This window comes from Ailuropoda melanoleuca, chromosome 12 (genome assembly GCF_002007445.2).
Source record: "Ailuropoda melanoleuca isolate Jingjing chromosome 12, ASM200744v2, whole genome shotgun sequence".
NCBI classification, from domain to species: domain Eukaryota; kingdom Metazoa; phylum Chordata; class Mammalia; order Carnivora; family Ursidae; genus Ailuropoda; species Ailuropoda melanoleuca.
In genome coordinates, this window is record NC_048229.1 from 74696737 (window position 1) to 74712575 (window position 15839).

General features: G+C 49.3%; 1 protein-coding gene and 1 long non-coding RNA gene across 4 annotated transcripts in view; one reads left to right on the forward strand and one right to left on the reverse strand.

Moving 5' to 3' along the window:
• LOC117804583 overlaps positions 1–15839 on the forward strand; it is a 93467-nt gene that overhangs the window by 69207 nt on the left and 8421 nt on the right. For all 3 annotated transcript variants that reach the window (XR_004629112.1, XR_004629113.1, XR_004629114.1), the window contains 2 exons: positions 7500–7643; positions 11810–12144. This is a non-coding gene — a long non-coding RNA (uncharacterized LOC117804583). The remainder of the gene's footprint in view (positions 1–7499; positions 7644–11809; positions 12145–15839) is intronic.
• The window catches only part of PKD1L2 (polycystin 1 like 2), an 88435-nt gene that overhangs the window by 46228 nt on the left and 26368 nt on the right, over positions 1–15839 (reverse strand). The window contains 11 exon segments of the mRNA XM_002917723.4: positions 1606–1788; positions 3078–3209; positions 5904–5924; positions 5926–6099; positions 6802–6947; positions 7564–7740; positions 8711–8852; positions 9563–9683; positions 11467–11674; positions 13409–13526; positions 15243–15292. Coding sequence (XP_002917769.2) covers positions 1606–1788; positions 3078–3209; positions 5904–5924; positions 5926–6099; positions 6802–6947; positions 7564–7740; positions 8711–8852; positions 9563–9683; positions 11467–11674; positions 13409–13526; positions 15243–15292 — 1472 coding nt within the window.

Here is a 15839-nt window from a genome sequence, read left to right on the forward strand (position 1 = left end):
GTGGGACCTTCAGCAGAGACTGGGACAGGGCAGAGGAGGGAAGAAGGGACAGCACTGCTGTTTATTGAGTGTCAAACTCTGTGGGGAGTGAAAAGTAAGCACTCATGAAGATTCCAACCCCTTTTAGAATGTGAACCCATTTTCATCCTCATGAAAATTCTGGGAGGCAGGTGCTCTCACTTATACCTATTTGGCAGATGGGAAAACAAAGGCACATAAAGGATAAGTTACTTTTGGAGGTCACATGTTGATAAAGGTAAGTGCCAGGACTCCCAGTGAGGTGGCCAGGCATCTGGCTCCTGAGTCTGTGCTAAGCTGTCATACTGTGTGCCTCTCTGTGCTGCTCTGTTTGGCCCTGACAGCCACCCACAACCCAGGTCTTATTTGTGGGTAAATAGAAAGCCACAGGCAGAGCCATTTCACAGTCACCTGGGCTTGGGCTGCTCCTCACCCCACCCAAACCCCCAGATGAGGATGCAGCCTTGCCGAAACCAAGGCTGGTATGAGGATCCGAGAAGGGCTGGATGTTTGCATAGATTGTGTGTGTGTGTGTGTGTGTGTGTGTGTGTGTGTGTGTGTGACTGAGTGGATGTGAATATGAGTATGTGTGTGTTTGAGGGTGACCTGTGAATATAAGGAATTGTATGTGTGTGAGTATCTGAGTGTAAGTATGTGATTGTGTGTCTGAATGTGAATGTGGGTTTGAGGGTATGTGTGACTATAAGTGTTTGAATGTAAATGAGTGTATGTGCATGTGCTTTTGTGTGTGACTGAAACCATATGTGAGAGTCTTCTTGTGTGAGTGTGTATGACTGTGTGGCCATTGTGAAGATATGAGTGTTAACATGCATCTCTGTGAGTGTGTGCAAGACTGTGTGCTTCAGGGTATGTGTGAGAGTATAAGTGAATGCTTATAAGCGTGTGTGAGTGTAGGAGTTTGTGTTTGTGTGAGTGAATGTGTTAGTGTCTGTGGGTGTGTGGGAATGCATTGGTGTAAGTATTTGAGTGTGACTCTGTGTGTGTGTTCCCCACATGCTAAAGGGCTATGGAGCAGCAAGAAATGTGTCTTCCACTCTACCATAATGCTGTCCTAGGAGGCCCTTCCCCTTGCTCCCCATCAGGGGTGCTTGGGCTGCATGAGACTGTGCCTCATCTGTTCTCACTCTACCGGCTGCCTCTCTTCTAAAAACATTCTCTGTTGGGGTAGACATGTGATCTCTCCAGTTGGTAGCTTATCTGGGATGAGGCGGAATGCCTCGATTTACAGGGTTGAGACTGAGGGAAGTTACATACTCTGCTCCAATCTCAAGGTTTGAAAGCAACAGAAGCAGGATTGGAAAAAAAAAAAAGAAAAGAAAAGAAAGTGACAGAGGCAGGATTGGAAGTCAGGCTGCCTCACTCCAGAGCCTTTGCTCTGCCTCCCAGAAGCTCTGGCCTCTATAACTTTTCTTCCAGCTCCCCAGAGAGGACTTTAACCTCTGTGCCTCAGTTTCCTTCTCTGCAAGATGGGGAAAAAGATCCATCTAGAAAGGCTGGTGTGATCTGGGCATGTGGTAGCTGGGTAGCATGTGGGCATGTGGTCTGCATCTGGGCTGAAACACCTACCTGGCTGCCCTTGGCCTCTCCAGGGTCTTCTGGTCCCTCCCTCAGGGAAGCTTCCAGCACACTGCCCACAGCCTGAAACAGGTCCTTGGTGGCTGCTTGGCGCCTCTGGTCTTCAGGACGGGCCCTGGAACTCACTGCCAACAGGGCTTCACTGGCATGCTGCAGAACCCAGGTGGCCTCCCCCTGGGTTCACCCAAAGAAGAAGGAAAGGCAGCATGAGCCCCTGCCTGATAGACCATCCCCTACACCATTCAAAGGGACAGGGACTACAATAGAGGGGAGCTAGGTGGGGAGAAAAACTAGGGAAAATACGGGCCCATTGCCCTTCCCTACAATGTACTAAGTTCCTTCAGGCAAGTAGCCTCATCCATCTCTGAGTCTTTCCAGAGTGCCTTGCACAATGCCTAGTACATAGCAGTAAACATTCACTAACAGGGGGATGAGTGGAAGGATGGCTGGCTGGCTGGATGGATGGACAGATAAGACACTCATTCCAGTTTTGTAATTATATCTGTATTTCTGAAATTATTTGTGTAAAGTCTTGTGGCCCCAGTACTCTGAAAGTGCTGTGAGGGCAGAGCCTATGTCTGTGTGACTTGCTGAATTCTTGATGCACAGTTTGTGCACAGTACCTGGTATATACTAGGCATTCAGGAAGCATTTGTTAAACAAATGAGTAAATGAATGCAGGGACAAGTGAATGGAAGGGTGGAGGGATGGATGTACCCAGGCACTGAGTAGATGGATGCATATGGAGTGGATAGATAAGCAAATGGGTGTGTCAGTGGCAAGTGTGATGTTTACAGCATCATGGCCCCAGAAATAAAGGTCAGCCTTGCTGGCTTCAGGCTGGAGAATGTGAGGGGCACAACCTCCTTCGAATAGGGGGAGCAGAGCCAGGGGAGTTCTCGCCTCTTATTAACTTAAGGCTTCTTTTTTTTTTTAACCTTTAGCTACTGTAACGCTGGCAGCATGATGATTTAATTTGAGTTCTCCAAGAAGCAGAGCCTGAGGCAAGGATTTAAGATGTGGGGAGGCAGAGTGGCTGGTGAGGCAGGGGTCAAAGAAGAAAGAAAGGCAGGAGCTGGCAGCTGGACATCAGTCTGATATGTACTGGGGAATGTGGGTATGTATGAAGTGGGGAACATGGGTAGGTTAACCGCAGTATCTGGTCACACATTTGAATGTCACTCAGTGATTAGAGCCAGCTACTCCCTTGAGGTGTCACTGGTAGGCGGGGGAGTAAGGTATGTGAGCACACAGGCTATGACACCCAGAATGAGACACAGGAGCTGCAGGAGGACATCTCCTCTCTTTGGCACCACCCATGCAGGACCCTTGGAAACAAGATGGTGGAAGCCTTGGGGGCCCTGTGATTGAGGGACCTTTGACCTGGGGTGAGTTGTCAGTTACCCACTGCAGAGGTATGTGTCCCATGGCTTGGCCTGTGACAGCAGGTGGGCCTCACTTACCTGGGCCACAGGTGTGAGCTCCTCACTGGGGTGGGTTGCCTCTCTCAGCACCTGGGCCAACTTTTGTACCCTCTGTATGTCCCCCAGGGTGGCAGTGACCGCAGACAGTGACCCCAGCACATGCTCTCTGACCTTGATGCCGAGGGAGGAAGATGGGGAGAGAAAATGTAATTCCAGTGGCTTGATGAAACCATTTCAGAAAGATGTGGAGTCAGATCAAGTGACCAGGTTCATCTGGGGTTTTTCCAAAGCCCAAAGACCTCTGTTTGCTTCGTAGGATGTGTGGTGGGCAGAGTAATGGCCTCCCAAAGATGTCCACATCCTAATTCCTGAAAACTGTCAATATGTCACCTCACATGGAAAAAGGGACTTTAGCAAAATTGTTTTAGAGTTTTATTATTTTTTTATGTTCTCTCTACTCCCCAAACATGGGCTTGAACTCATGACCCTGAGATCAAGCGTCGCATGGGTGCCCCTGTTTTGGAATTTTAATTGAGTTAAGGGTTCTGAGATGGGAGCAGATCTGGATGAACCAGGTGGGACCAATGTAACCACAAGGGTCTTTGTAAGAGAGAGGTAGGATGGTCAGAGTCAGAGAAGATGTGTGGATGGATGCAGAGGTGAAGAAGAGGCTGGGGGAGGAAGGGAAAGGAGGTGAGGAGGGAAAGTTTGGGGAGGGGAGGGAGGAGGCACTGGAGGGGTAGGAAGGAATTGGAGAAGGATCTGAAGATGCTGAACCACTGGCTTTGAAGATGGTGAGGAGTGTAGAGGCTTCTGGGGACCGCGCTTTCTAAGCCACAGAGCCCTAACAAGGGCTGGCTGGGGGCTGGGCTTGGCAGCCACAGAGAAAAACTAAGACTATAATTTCAGCCCTGCCCAGGAGAACTTTCCTCATTGATGGAAGGGTCCTATCTTTTCACTGTCCACTCACCAGAAGTGACTGTTGAGCCCTTGAAACGTGGCCAGTACAACTGGAGAACTGAATTTTAAACTTTATTTCATTTTAATGCATTTAATTTAGATGTAAGTACCTAGATATGGTGAATGGCAACCATGTGGCACAGCACAGATACGAGTGCACAGTCCCTCTCTCTTGGCCTGCTTCTCACAGTTCATGCAGCCTACCTGAGAGCCTTTCCCGGCAGCTGCAGAGTATGGGCATGTCTCCTGTTAGCTCAGGGTGCATCTAGGCTCTGGCTTGGATGGAGGAGAGAAAAAGCCAGTATATGAGGGGCTCTCTCTTGTCAGAATGTTCGGGTAGGAGAAATTGTGTTCGTCTCTGCAGATCTTCCCTCCCTCCTTCGTCACTGTCCTGGAGGCAGCTTCCATGCAGATGCCACTGGCTCCTGACTCTCTGGCCAGTGGATTCATTCAGCAGGAGATGAGAGGGCAGGAGGAGAGAGTGCTAGAAGCTATTCTCCTGGTGCCTGCCTGCCAGATGGGTCAACTGCCTCATTCTTTAGAAACCATTGCTTCCACCAGGGTCTCCCTTCCATGCAGCTGCCCCCTCCAGATTATGGTCACTTCAGGCTGAGCCCCAGCTTTTATCAGCAGAGCCCTTCTTAAATTCTTCTCAGTCATTCCATTAGCGTTTTATGCCTGCCTTCTGCCAGGACCCCAGTGTTTCATGAGGAGACCTTGGGTGGCTGCATAGTCTGTGTGCTCAGGGACCACAGGACATCCAAATGGAAGTCCTCCATAGGTAATGTTCAGAGTGAATGCAAACCAAGACTGAGAACCAGGGGGGTGTGGGGTGTACGGAGGGGCTAATGTGAAACAAGGGCAGGGGTGAGAGGCTTAGGAGGGCAAGAGGTGGACAGGGGAAGAGCCAGTCTGGTTTGGAACACCATCTTCACCGCCTTTTTAGAAATGTGGGCCTGGGCAAACTTTTAAAATTCTCTTACCCGGTTTCCTCTTCTGTAACATAGATGGGGATCTCACCATTTACCTTGTAGGGTTTTAATGAGAATTACATATCCCTGAAGCTCTTGGGGCTGGCAGCACATAGTAGGTGCTCAATAAATGTTAGTTATTTATAAGTAATGACTATGACAACCACCACTTCTTTGTATGAAGTACTTACCACATGTCCTGCACCATGCTAAGTACTTTCATGCAAACCCTTCAGGGGACCAGAGAAGTCTTTTTTTTCTTCTCCATGCCCAGCAGGTGTACGTGATGCTGTGTGAGTATGTGTGTGTATGCACATTTGTGTCTGTGCACCCACACTTATTCATACAGCAGATACCAGAAGTGAAAGTAATTATACATGCTGCGATAGTTGTTTGGCATGTCAGGTTGTAACACATGAAATGGCCATTCTGTGGATTAAAGCTGGTTGAATGTTGGTAATTTCAAATGGTTTAACCTAACCTTATGAGGAAAAATACTATTTATTATCCCCATTTTCCAGATGGGGAAACTGAGGCTTAGAGAAGTTCATTCACCAGCCTGTGACAGTACAGGTGGCAAGTGACAGAGGTGGGATGACAGAGGTGGGACACCAGACCATTAACTATATGAGTGAGGCCAGGCCACTTTTCTCTTCTGGCCTTCGTGTTGTCATCTTTGACAGGAAGGCCTGGAATGATACTCTTAAATTCCCTCCTGCCCTAGAAGCCTTTGACTCCATGAGGTAGAGCAGGGAAAGCAGGTTTGCATCATTTTAGGTCACTTACCGAGAAAGGACCAGAGAGGGAGCTGATGTCAGCACCTCGGCAGATACTGAGGCTTTCCAGCTCCGTGAATTCCATGCCCCACCCTGAATGACTGGGTACACACCCCGGGACCCCAGTGGATGGCATGAAAGGGGCCCATCTTGAGCACCTTCTGTCTGATGTCCATGTTTCAGTAGCCACCCGCAGCCATGCCCCTGGCACTCCTGGTCTAGCGTGGACAACACAGCTCTGGCCAGCTGGAAGAGCTGCTCCGGGTCCCGCTCGCCTTGCAGAGTGGTGGTGATGTTCTCCAACACTGCGGCTTGGAATGCCACGTTGCCAACATGGGTGTCTCCAAGTCCCACCTAACAGGGAAACCAGAAGCACGCTCAGGGCATGAAGACCTCAGCTCACCAGTTCTTGTTCCAAAACCTGGAGCCTAAAGTCACAGTCTCACGAAGCAAACCAGAGCAAGGCTGGAAGGCTTTGCATCTGGTGTGGGGTCTCTCCTGCGGCTGAGGGCAGCTGGGCCCACTTGTAGCAGGCAGCCAATGGCCACTGAAAGCAAGCCTTGGGCAAGTCGCTGCTCTACCCTCACTGCCCTCCTCATCATGCCCCAATCCCTTCCTGCTCCACCTGGCCTCTCACCTTTCAAATTTACCCTGATTTTATCCAGCCTCAGCCTTGTAGCCCTGATGGCTGATTTTGGTCCTCCTTCCTCTAGACTCTGATGGCACTGGTCTATCCCATCCCTGCGTCCTCCTGCTCTGTCCTCCAGGGCCTGACCCCTATTCTGGCCACTGAGATGTAGGGTCTGCAAAGGTAGAGACCATGTCTGTTTTGTTCACAGCTGTGTCCCCAGGGCCTGGCACATAGCAGGTGCTCTGAAAATACTAGTTGGAGGAATGAATGAATCAGTGATTCATCTGGTCATGCCCTTGGCTCCCTTCAACCCGTTCTTGGTGAGGTTCATTCAGCTGGGTCAATAAGTTTTCTCAGTAAAGAAACNTAAATAAATAAAATCTTAAAAAAAAAAAAAAAAGAAACAAAAGGCTGCCACTACCCACCTTTACTGCTGCATGGGCCTGCTGTTTGTCCCCTGCAAGACTGGAGACAGAAATGACCACTGTCAGCATGAAGTTATTGTTTACTTTCCCAAGTGGCAGATAAACTGACGGGAGGGCAGGCTCAGGGCCACAGTGTAGACAGGAACCTGGTAAATGGAAACTCAACAGTTAGGGGGGCATCTCCAGGCCCCAGGGAGACTGGAAAGCCACGAAGGTAGAGCCTGATGACAAGGACACGAAAGCTGCAGCTTACGAAGGCAGGGCAGGCACTCAGGGACTCCATGCTTTCAAAGAGAAGACAGACATCTATACTGATCCCCTGGCCTCTCCAGGTAATCACATGCTGCTAGGACTTTGGAATAATTTTACTGGAATCCATAAAAAATTCAAAAAATATTTTCCCTCTTTACAGGCTTAAAAAAAATTCAAGGTAGCAAACCAAATTACAAAAAAGAGAAGGAGGAAGAGGAAGAGGGGAGGAGGAGATCTTAAAAAGTAGCTCAAAACATATCCAAGTGCACTCAAAAGTCACTTCCTGTACAAAGGCCTTCCCAGGTTGGTTGATCTAAACTGCTTCCCCTCCTCCCCAGAGAAGTGTGGCTGGGTCATTGCACCTGGGGCTGGTGTTAAGGTGTAGGGGATTCTTCATTCTGCAAACCTCTCTCACAGATGGAACATACTTTTTGCTGTTTCCACAGAGAGACAGACCCCTGTTCTGGGAGAAATGGAGCCTAGCAGCTGAAAGGAGAGCATAGCCAGTACCTGACTCCAGACAGAAGCAGTACTCCAGGGGGCCCAGGGCCGAGGATGTGTTGCAGAAGATGGTGAAGCTTGTCAGAACGGTACCCTCCTTCGGGGTGATGGTGCAGATGGGCACCTCGGGGGGAGGCAGAGAGCTGATCACATAGGTGTCCTCCCCATAGGCATGCCCAGTCACTGCTGGGGAGTGAAGACAGAGGGTGTTTGAGGGGCTCTGTGGGTCACACAAACCACCATGCTTCAGGATCACCCTGGCAGCTTGTTAAGCATGCAGATTGCCAGGCCCATCTGCTGACCCTGAGCCTCAGACCTCTCTGGAGGTTCTGGGGTGGGGCCCAGTAATCGGCATATCTAACAGCTCCCCCAGTGCAGGGTATCCTGGGGCCTCACATTTTAAGAGTTAGTCCTTCATCTCTAAAACGGGGCTAATATTAGTAGCTGCCTCACAGCTTTGGTGAGGAGGAAGTCTAATGGGAAGCAAATGACTTGCTCAAGATCACCGAGCTCAAAAGGGCCATGGCCAGAATCTAGAAATGGGCTGATCCCACCCGAAGCCTTGTTCTTTCCAGGCCCCCACCTGCACCAGCCTCCCACACCCCCTGGTATTTCAAAGAGTAGGTACCTGGAAGAGCTGGGCATAAAGAGAATTTTAACCAATTAAAAATGATGAGTGTAGACCTAATCCAGAAGGTTTGGGGCAAGCCTGGGAGTGCTCATATTAAACCCCAGGTTGTCCCAGTGTCCCAGTGTGGGAGGTCTGTGGGCCACGTTGAGAAAAACTGAATCAATTTAATCTATTTGGAAAAGAACCCATCATCTGTCTTTTTGAGAATCTACATTTCCCCCCATACTGGGTTTGTTTAAAGTGAGAATCTTCCTGGCAGGACACGCAGGCTGCACCACCTCAGAACAATCTGTCTCATCCACCCTGCATAATGCAATTCAGAGGCAGGAAACTGAGGCACAGAGAGTTTAAGTGCCTTGCCTCCCAGCTAGAAAGTGGTGGCGATGGGATTAACACCAGAGCCTGCGTATGGCTCCTGACCATACGGCACTGAAGTCCCACATTTTAGGGCTTCTGGGTTTGTCTTGGTTCACTTTCTGTGGCAGACAGGATCCGTGACAAGAGACTGAGGGGAGACCTCCACACCTGTGGCTCTGATCCGGATGGCCTGGCCCCAGGTCTGCAGGAAGGAGCTGTTCAACCGCAGCATGGAGTTGTTGCTCTGAAGGAGGATTAAAGAACTCAGCCAAAATCCATGGAATCTGCAGACAGCTGGGAGAGGCTCAGCCTGAAAGAGAGCATCACCCAGAGCCCCTGAGGCTTCAGCCAGGCTGCTGGACCTCAGGAGGGTGGTGGCTTCTCACCCCTAGGAGGCCTTCGAGATCTGTCTCTGCTGCAAAGACACCACCTGCTTTCCCCTGAGTGAGCCCACATACCCAATTTCCATTCTGGTGTAGCTGTTTGTCCGAGATCAGGTTCCCCTGAAGGAGAGCCTGAGACGGGGATTCATGTGCAGGTCATTTACTGAGGGAGGGCTCTTGGGAAAACCAGAGCAGAGAGGGAAGCAGAGTAGGGCAGAGAATGAAACTCCTCAGAGAAGTGGTTTCAGGCAGTGTCCAGCCAGCCTCAGCCTGATCCCATGGGGAGCGTTAGCCACATCACAGAAGTTCTCTTATTCAGAGGCAGGGGGGGCTGGGCTGTGAGACCCCCACCTCCATCGGTTACTGGCCGGCAGTCACTCCACAGCGGCTGGGGACGGGTGTGTCAGCCTGGGAAGAGGAACTGGGCTGGGGCACCCGCAGCATCTGCTGTGATGTTTCTCCATTACTTCTGCCTCCTTGCATCCATTCTCCCTCCTGACCAATGCCCTGGTTTTCCTCTGGGGAACGCTTACCACTGTGCCCCCCCCCCGTGGGCTTTGACCCACCCCAGCTCAGTCCTGGGCCTGTGACACAGGGTCTGGTCAATCAAAGTGGGAGTGATGGCCAGTGTCCTCACCTTCTCCAGAGAGGTGTCTTCTAAATACCAGTTGAACATGGCCACTGAGGAGTCATCCCCCATGGTGACTCTGAGCACGACGTCTTCACTGGCATTCACTGGTCTGCAGTTCTTCTCACAGCTGAGAGGGAGACAGAATGGAGTGCGGAAGCTCACTCAGGCCTTGTGGCCTGGTCCTTCCCAGGTCCTTTGCAAAGGTGGCAAAGGGCCTTTTTTCAAGTGAAAGAGGGAATAAAAGCAACCCATGCCCCAACCAAAAACAGGAACGGTATAGCATCGGTATAGCATCGGTCATGGAGATGGAGTGATTTGTGCCTGACTGAATTCCTATTTCATTCCCGATGAAAGATGGTATGGAAAGCGCATGAAGCCCAGGGTCCTCAGATCCTGTCCCTGCCTTGTAAGAATGGTCACCTTGCATGAGTCACTTAAACTCTGAGCCCCAGTCTCCTCACCTGCAAAGTTGGGGGGGGTAAGAGCAGACAATATTTCTGTGATTCCTTCTAGCTCTAACAATAATTAAGGAATGCTATGGTTTTATTGCATGCATGCCACAGGTGATAAATAATTTGCATCATTATTCACTTATCCAGTGCTTACCACGACCCTAGGAGCAACATATTAGAATCCCCTATCACAGACAAGGAAACCAGACTCAGGGAGCCAGTGTGATTTGTTCCAGGTGATACGACTCCTGGGTGGGCGAAGGGAACACACACCAGCACATCTACATCCAGATCCTGGGCCTTCTCTACAGCGTCCCACTCCCTCCCTGGAGCCAATGAGAGATTACTCTGGCACCTACCATGTGTCCAGCCCATCTGCAGGACTTTTCAGTTTTAACTCCTTAGCAGCTCTCAATCTCCCTGCTTCTGTCTTCATGTCCATCCTAGCACAGGTGTACCAGACATTCTCCAACAACTCTTTGTGGCTCTGGACACTAGGAGACTAATGTCCATAGACTGTGTCACCTGAGTTCCCGTGCCCTGTGGCTTCTGGTTGGGTCCCGCAATGGGAGGCATTGGCTAGGGAATCAGAGGGTGAGGGGGAGGTAGGTATTTATTCACCACTGTTCCTGCTCCTTAGCAGTTGGCAGTGACTGTGTTCCTCTAAACAAGACCACAGCTCCCAGGGGTTCCAGCAACGCCATCCACCACTCCCTAGTTCTGCAGTCCTAAGAAGGACAGTGGCTTCCACCTATCGTAGTCCTGCACTGTCATCTCTAGTTTGTTCCCTTTGTTTGCACACATCTGTAAATAGACCCTTTGTCCAACTCTCATCAATTCCCAGTTTGAGGGAGACATCTACTTTTTGCTGAGACCCAGCTGATAGACCAGGCTACCTTGAGCTTTCACCTTGACTCCTGTAAGAACTCAGCAATCTCCTGGAGCCCTCTCTTGCCCTCCTCCAACCTGCTCTCCACCCTGCTACCACAGCATTTTGAAGTAAGACGTAATCATGTCCCCAGCCTGCTTGCAACTCTTGGGTGACTTTCCAGAACTCTTCAAAATCATGTCTGTGACATAACCCACAAGGTTCCACCAGAGCCAGGCCCTGCCTTTTCTCCAGGTTTCTTCTTACCCCTCTCTCTCCTTCCATACTTAAGCCATACCAGTCTCCTTCACTTCCAGCTTATTCTGTGCTCCCTCCCTTTGCTATCCAGTTTCCTTTCCAGCCAGCCCCCTTTTCCTGCCAAGCTAGTTCCTCTTCCTTCTTCATATCTCTGCTGAGGGAAGCCTTCCCTGATCCTGAGTCTGGGAAGTTGTCATTGGGGTGCACTGTCTCCCTGCATTGGGGCAAATCACTGCTGACCACCAGGGAGCACTCCCTTTGAGAACTGCGACTGGCCTAAATGGTGGCTGAAGGGGTGGCAACACCGCAGAAGTTTGCTCTCTTGCGCCCACCTGACTCGAGGCCTGAGCTCCAGGGGGGAGGACACATAGAGGCACTGCTCCTCCTGGTTCTCCAGCTCCCCACCTCTCCAGGTGGCCAGGCGCAGGGTGATGGCAGAGTTGGGCGGTGGCAGGCAGGACGGAGGAAGCACCAGCTCCCTTTGGTCTGTGCGGAGCAGCTGCCTCTCAACACAGTAGCTCCACTGGGCCCAGCAACGTCCTGAGAGAGAGGGGCAAATGCTGTTAGCCATCCAGGGACCCTTCTGGTTTGGGGTTTTTAGAAGAAAAGAGTCATAGATAAGAAAAGCAGCTCCAAAGAGAGAGTTTGATTTTTAAAAAACACTCTCACTTGCAGGGTGCAGAAATGGTGCTGAGGAAGGATGCTTCTGGGGAAATGAGTGGTGCTTCACCCTGACTCTGAGCAGACCTGCAGCATACGTCCACTTCTTTTGCACCAGCCACTTGCACGGATGAATCAATGGGCAGGCATATTGCTGGAGAGTGGCCAGGAGGATATACAGCTCTGCCTGGGAGAGCATCCAGGGCACTTTCTTGACTCTGGTGTAACTCTCACTCTACTTGGAAGTGATTGTCCTCAGCCCTGTGTCCCTGTGGGTACACTGGGGACCTGGGGACTGTATCTCCATCTGAGAGACCGCATGTCACCTCCGGCTTTATGATACTGGCTCGGTAAGTCCCTGTATCCTTTGCCCTTCATCTCTGTTGATCCATGTTTATCTATCAATCACTTCACTTCCCCTGCCCCCCAGCATATTAGTCATTCACAAGACGTGATCTAGGGTCAGCCCATCAGCTCAACCACCCAAACTCTATACATGTGTCCTCTGTGAATTCTGATAAGAATTAACAGCCAAAAAGATGTCCTGAACAGTTACCAATGGATATCGAAAGGCTTCAAAGTTTCTGTGACTTTTAACCCAGCTATTCCATGTCTTGAAATTTACTTATTTTCTCAAAACTTATTTATGAAAGTAATCACAGAGGCAAATAAAGATATAACTACAATGATGTTCATTACAATGTTGTTTATAAGGGCAAATAATTCAGAACAACCTAAATGTCTGAAAAAGGGGCACAAGTAAATAAACGATCATACATCAACTAGACAGTCTATTATGTACTTATGAAATCAAGATGGAGAAGATATCATGGCATTAAAAAATGCAGGATTTATTGTTCAAAGAAAAACAGCTAGGGGCGCCTGGGTGGCACAGCGGTTAAGCGTCTGCCTTCGGCTCAGGGCGTGATCCCGGCGTTATGGGATCGAGCCCCACATCAGGCTCCTCCACTATGAGCCTGCTTCTTCCTCTCCCACTCCCCCTGCTTGTATTCCCTCTCTCGCTGGCTGTCTCTATCTCTGTCAAATAAATAAATAAAATCTTTAAAAAAAAAAAAAAGAAAAACAGCTAACAAAAATAATGTGTACAGTAGGGATGGCATTCATTTCCAAAAGAATGTCTGCCTAGCTAGGATATATCCCTACAGAAAGGGGGACAACCGTTTCTAAACAATGGGTACTGGTGCTACTCTCTTGGTTTGTCTGAAAATGCCTCCTCACTTCTAGACTCTCTTCCCAGAGACATATCAAGGGCAAGGAAGTGAAAGGAGGGATCCACCCGGAGGGGAGGAATTGTTTTTATTTTATCACTGAGGTTGTTTGTGGTGAAAATAAAGCAGATTGACTTTTAGGATTAATTACTGTTCTCAGATTCTTTACAGATAATGCATCTCCTTGTTGCCTGCCTTCAGGGCTACCTCTGCCTTGGTTTGCCACTGCTTCCCCCCTCACCCTCCCATCTCCATGGAATTCTCAATCTCTGCACATGCAAAGTGCACAAAATGGCAGGTGTGAAGGTTAAAAAACAGCAAAGCTGACCTCTATCCATTACTTTGGGGTGAGATAGGACAGTTCCAGAGCTCTGCAGCCACCTACCACATGACCACTGGAAGCGTAAATCCTTGTCACTGTCTGGCCAGCCCAGAGTCACAGTCGTGAAAGGATCCACGTACTGACCAGGTTCCACATACACCTGCACATCCCCTTTCTCTCTCTGCAGAAAAAGCACAGGCTGTTGAGACGCCCCACCACAGTTGGCACCCCACCGCCCACCCCACAGCACTCTGTGCCAAGGGTAGCCACAGCATAGGGTGTGGAATGGAAACAGACCCTGTATGATCCACCTGGCTGCCCTCTGGGGATGAATCAGGGATAAGTAACTTTAGTCTGAAGGTTGAATGGAAACAGACCCTGTATGATCCGCCTGGCCGCCCTCTGGGGATGAATCACAGGATAAATAACTTTAGTCTGAATGGGGGCTCAGTGCTAAGTGTCCACCATGCATCTAGCCGTTAATAGAGCCTGCTCTGGGTCAGGCCCCATGCTTAATTGCCAGAGATACAGGAATAGAGAACTGGGCCTTGCCCTTAAGTTTGGGAGGGAAGACAGACAAGGAAAAAGATAAAACACAGAATGCTAACTGCTAAAGAGAAGGGGGCCCAGAGGATTATGAGAATGTGTAAGAGGGAAGCAATAGGTTGAGAACATCTACTCCTGTGAAGGTTTGATAGCATTCAATTCCTGGGTTGCTTGGACTAAATCAAAGGAGCTAGTGACATGTTTCCTATTGTGTCTGGAACAGAGGAAGGCACAGAGCTATTGTGAAGGAGGAGGAGCAAGCCTGTGGGTTCTAGGAGGAGAGATTGGCAGGTATAAGGTGTGCTCCTGGAGTAAGTTCTGGTAGGACCTAATAAACGGCTAGGCCTAGAGGGCTTAGCCTGGTGTAACAGGAGGCTACACGGCAGAACTCAACCCCTTAGTGGTCTCCCATGGCCTGAGAGTAAAACCCAAACCCCTTTCTTGGCACCTAAGACCTCATGTGATCTGGCTTCTCTCCATCTCTCTGTAATCTCCTACATGCTCCACCCCTCATAGTCCTCAAGCCAACTTCTAGCCCCAGGGCCTTCATATCTGTGCACCCAGAAAGCCTTGTTCTGCTTTCCAGCATGACTGTCTTATCTTCAGGTTCCCACTCCAATGTCACCTTCTGAGAGGCTTCATCTGATCACATTTGCTAGGCCACCCTGTGTCGGTTGCTGTCACTGCATCCTGTTGCTTCTAGTTAGACACTTACCACAACTCCTAATGAGATGCTAAACTGTTCAGTAGTTTCACCCACTAGGCTCCAAGAAGGCAGGGACCACAGCAGTTTGTTCACCTTTGTGTCTCTAGGCCCTAACGCCAAGCCTTGGACATTGTAGATGCACAGTCTTTGTTATTAAACAAGTGCACGGCAATGTCAACAGCAAGGAGTTGAGGACTTAGTCTTGCTGTAAAACTAAGGAACCTGGGCCTGTTTTTTAACTTAAGCTTTATAGCTATAAATTTCCCTCTGAACATTGCTTTAGCTATATTCCACAAATTTGGATAGATTGTGCTATCATCACTCAGAAATATTTTTAAATTTTCCTTGTGAATTTTTTCTTTGACCTGTTGATTTTTTTCAAGTGCGCTGTTTAATTTTCAAGATGTCTAAAAGATATGTACATATCCCAGGTATCTTACTACTGATTTGTAATATAACACTTTTATGGTTGGAGAACATGCTTGGTTTGACTTCATTCCTTCTGGATCTCTTTTCAAATGGAAGAACCTCTGTGCTTCCTAGTATTCTGGGTATTAGCACCAACAAACCCAAACTCAAAACTAAAGCAGGGTACTTAGACATCTTTTTCTTGTGAGGTTAAGTGTTTAAAAAACAAATACTCACATTCTTTTCCTTGGCATTTGTTCCAGATGGTTCTTGCAGACTGGAAGGAGCTGTAAGCACAGGGGGAACAGGCATCAGATTTTGGGTGTTTATAAGGTTGCCAAAGGGCAGAGTCAGGGGTATGCTCAAGATGCCCTAGGGGATCCACCTGTCTTGCAAATGGGTTAGGGAAATTTAGCAAACATTCAGGCCATAGAAATGGGTAAAAACCCAAACCATCATGTCCACCATTGGACTAAAGACACCTCTTTGGATGTTAAGAAAGAGGCAGGCAGTTGCCAATGCAGGGGCGCCTGGGTGGCACAGCGGTTAAGCGTCTGCCTTCGGCTCAGGGCGTGATCCCGGCGTTATGGGATCGAGCCCCACATCAGGCTCCTCCGCTATGAGCCTGCTTCTTCCTCTCCCACTCCCCCTGCTTGTGTTCCCTCTCTCGCTGGCTGTCTCTATCTCTGTTGAATAAATAAATAAAATATTAAAAAAAAAAAAAGAAAGAAAGAGGCAGGCAGTTGCCAATGCAGATAACACACAAGATTTGGAGACAGACATGTGGGTGTATGCTGTTAATGTTTAGCTATCAGTTTAGGGAGGGAGTGGGGA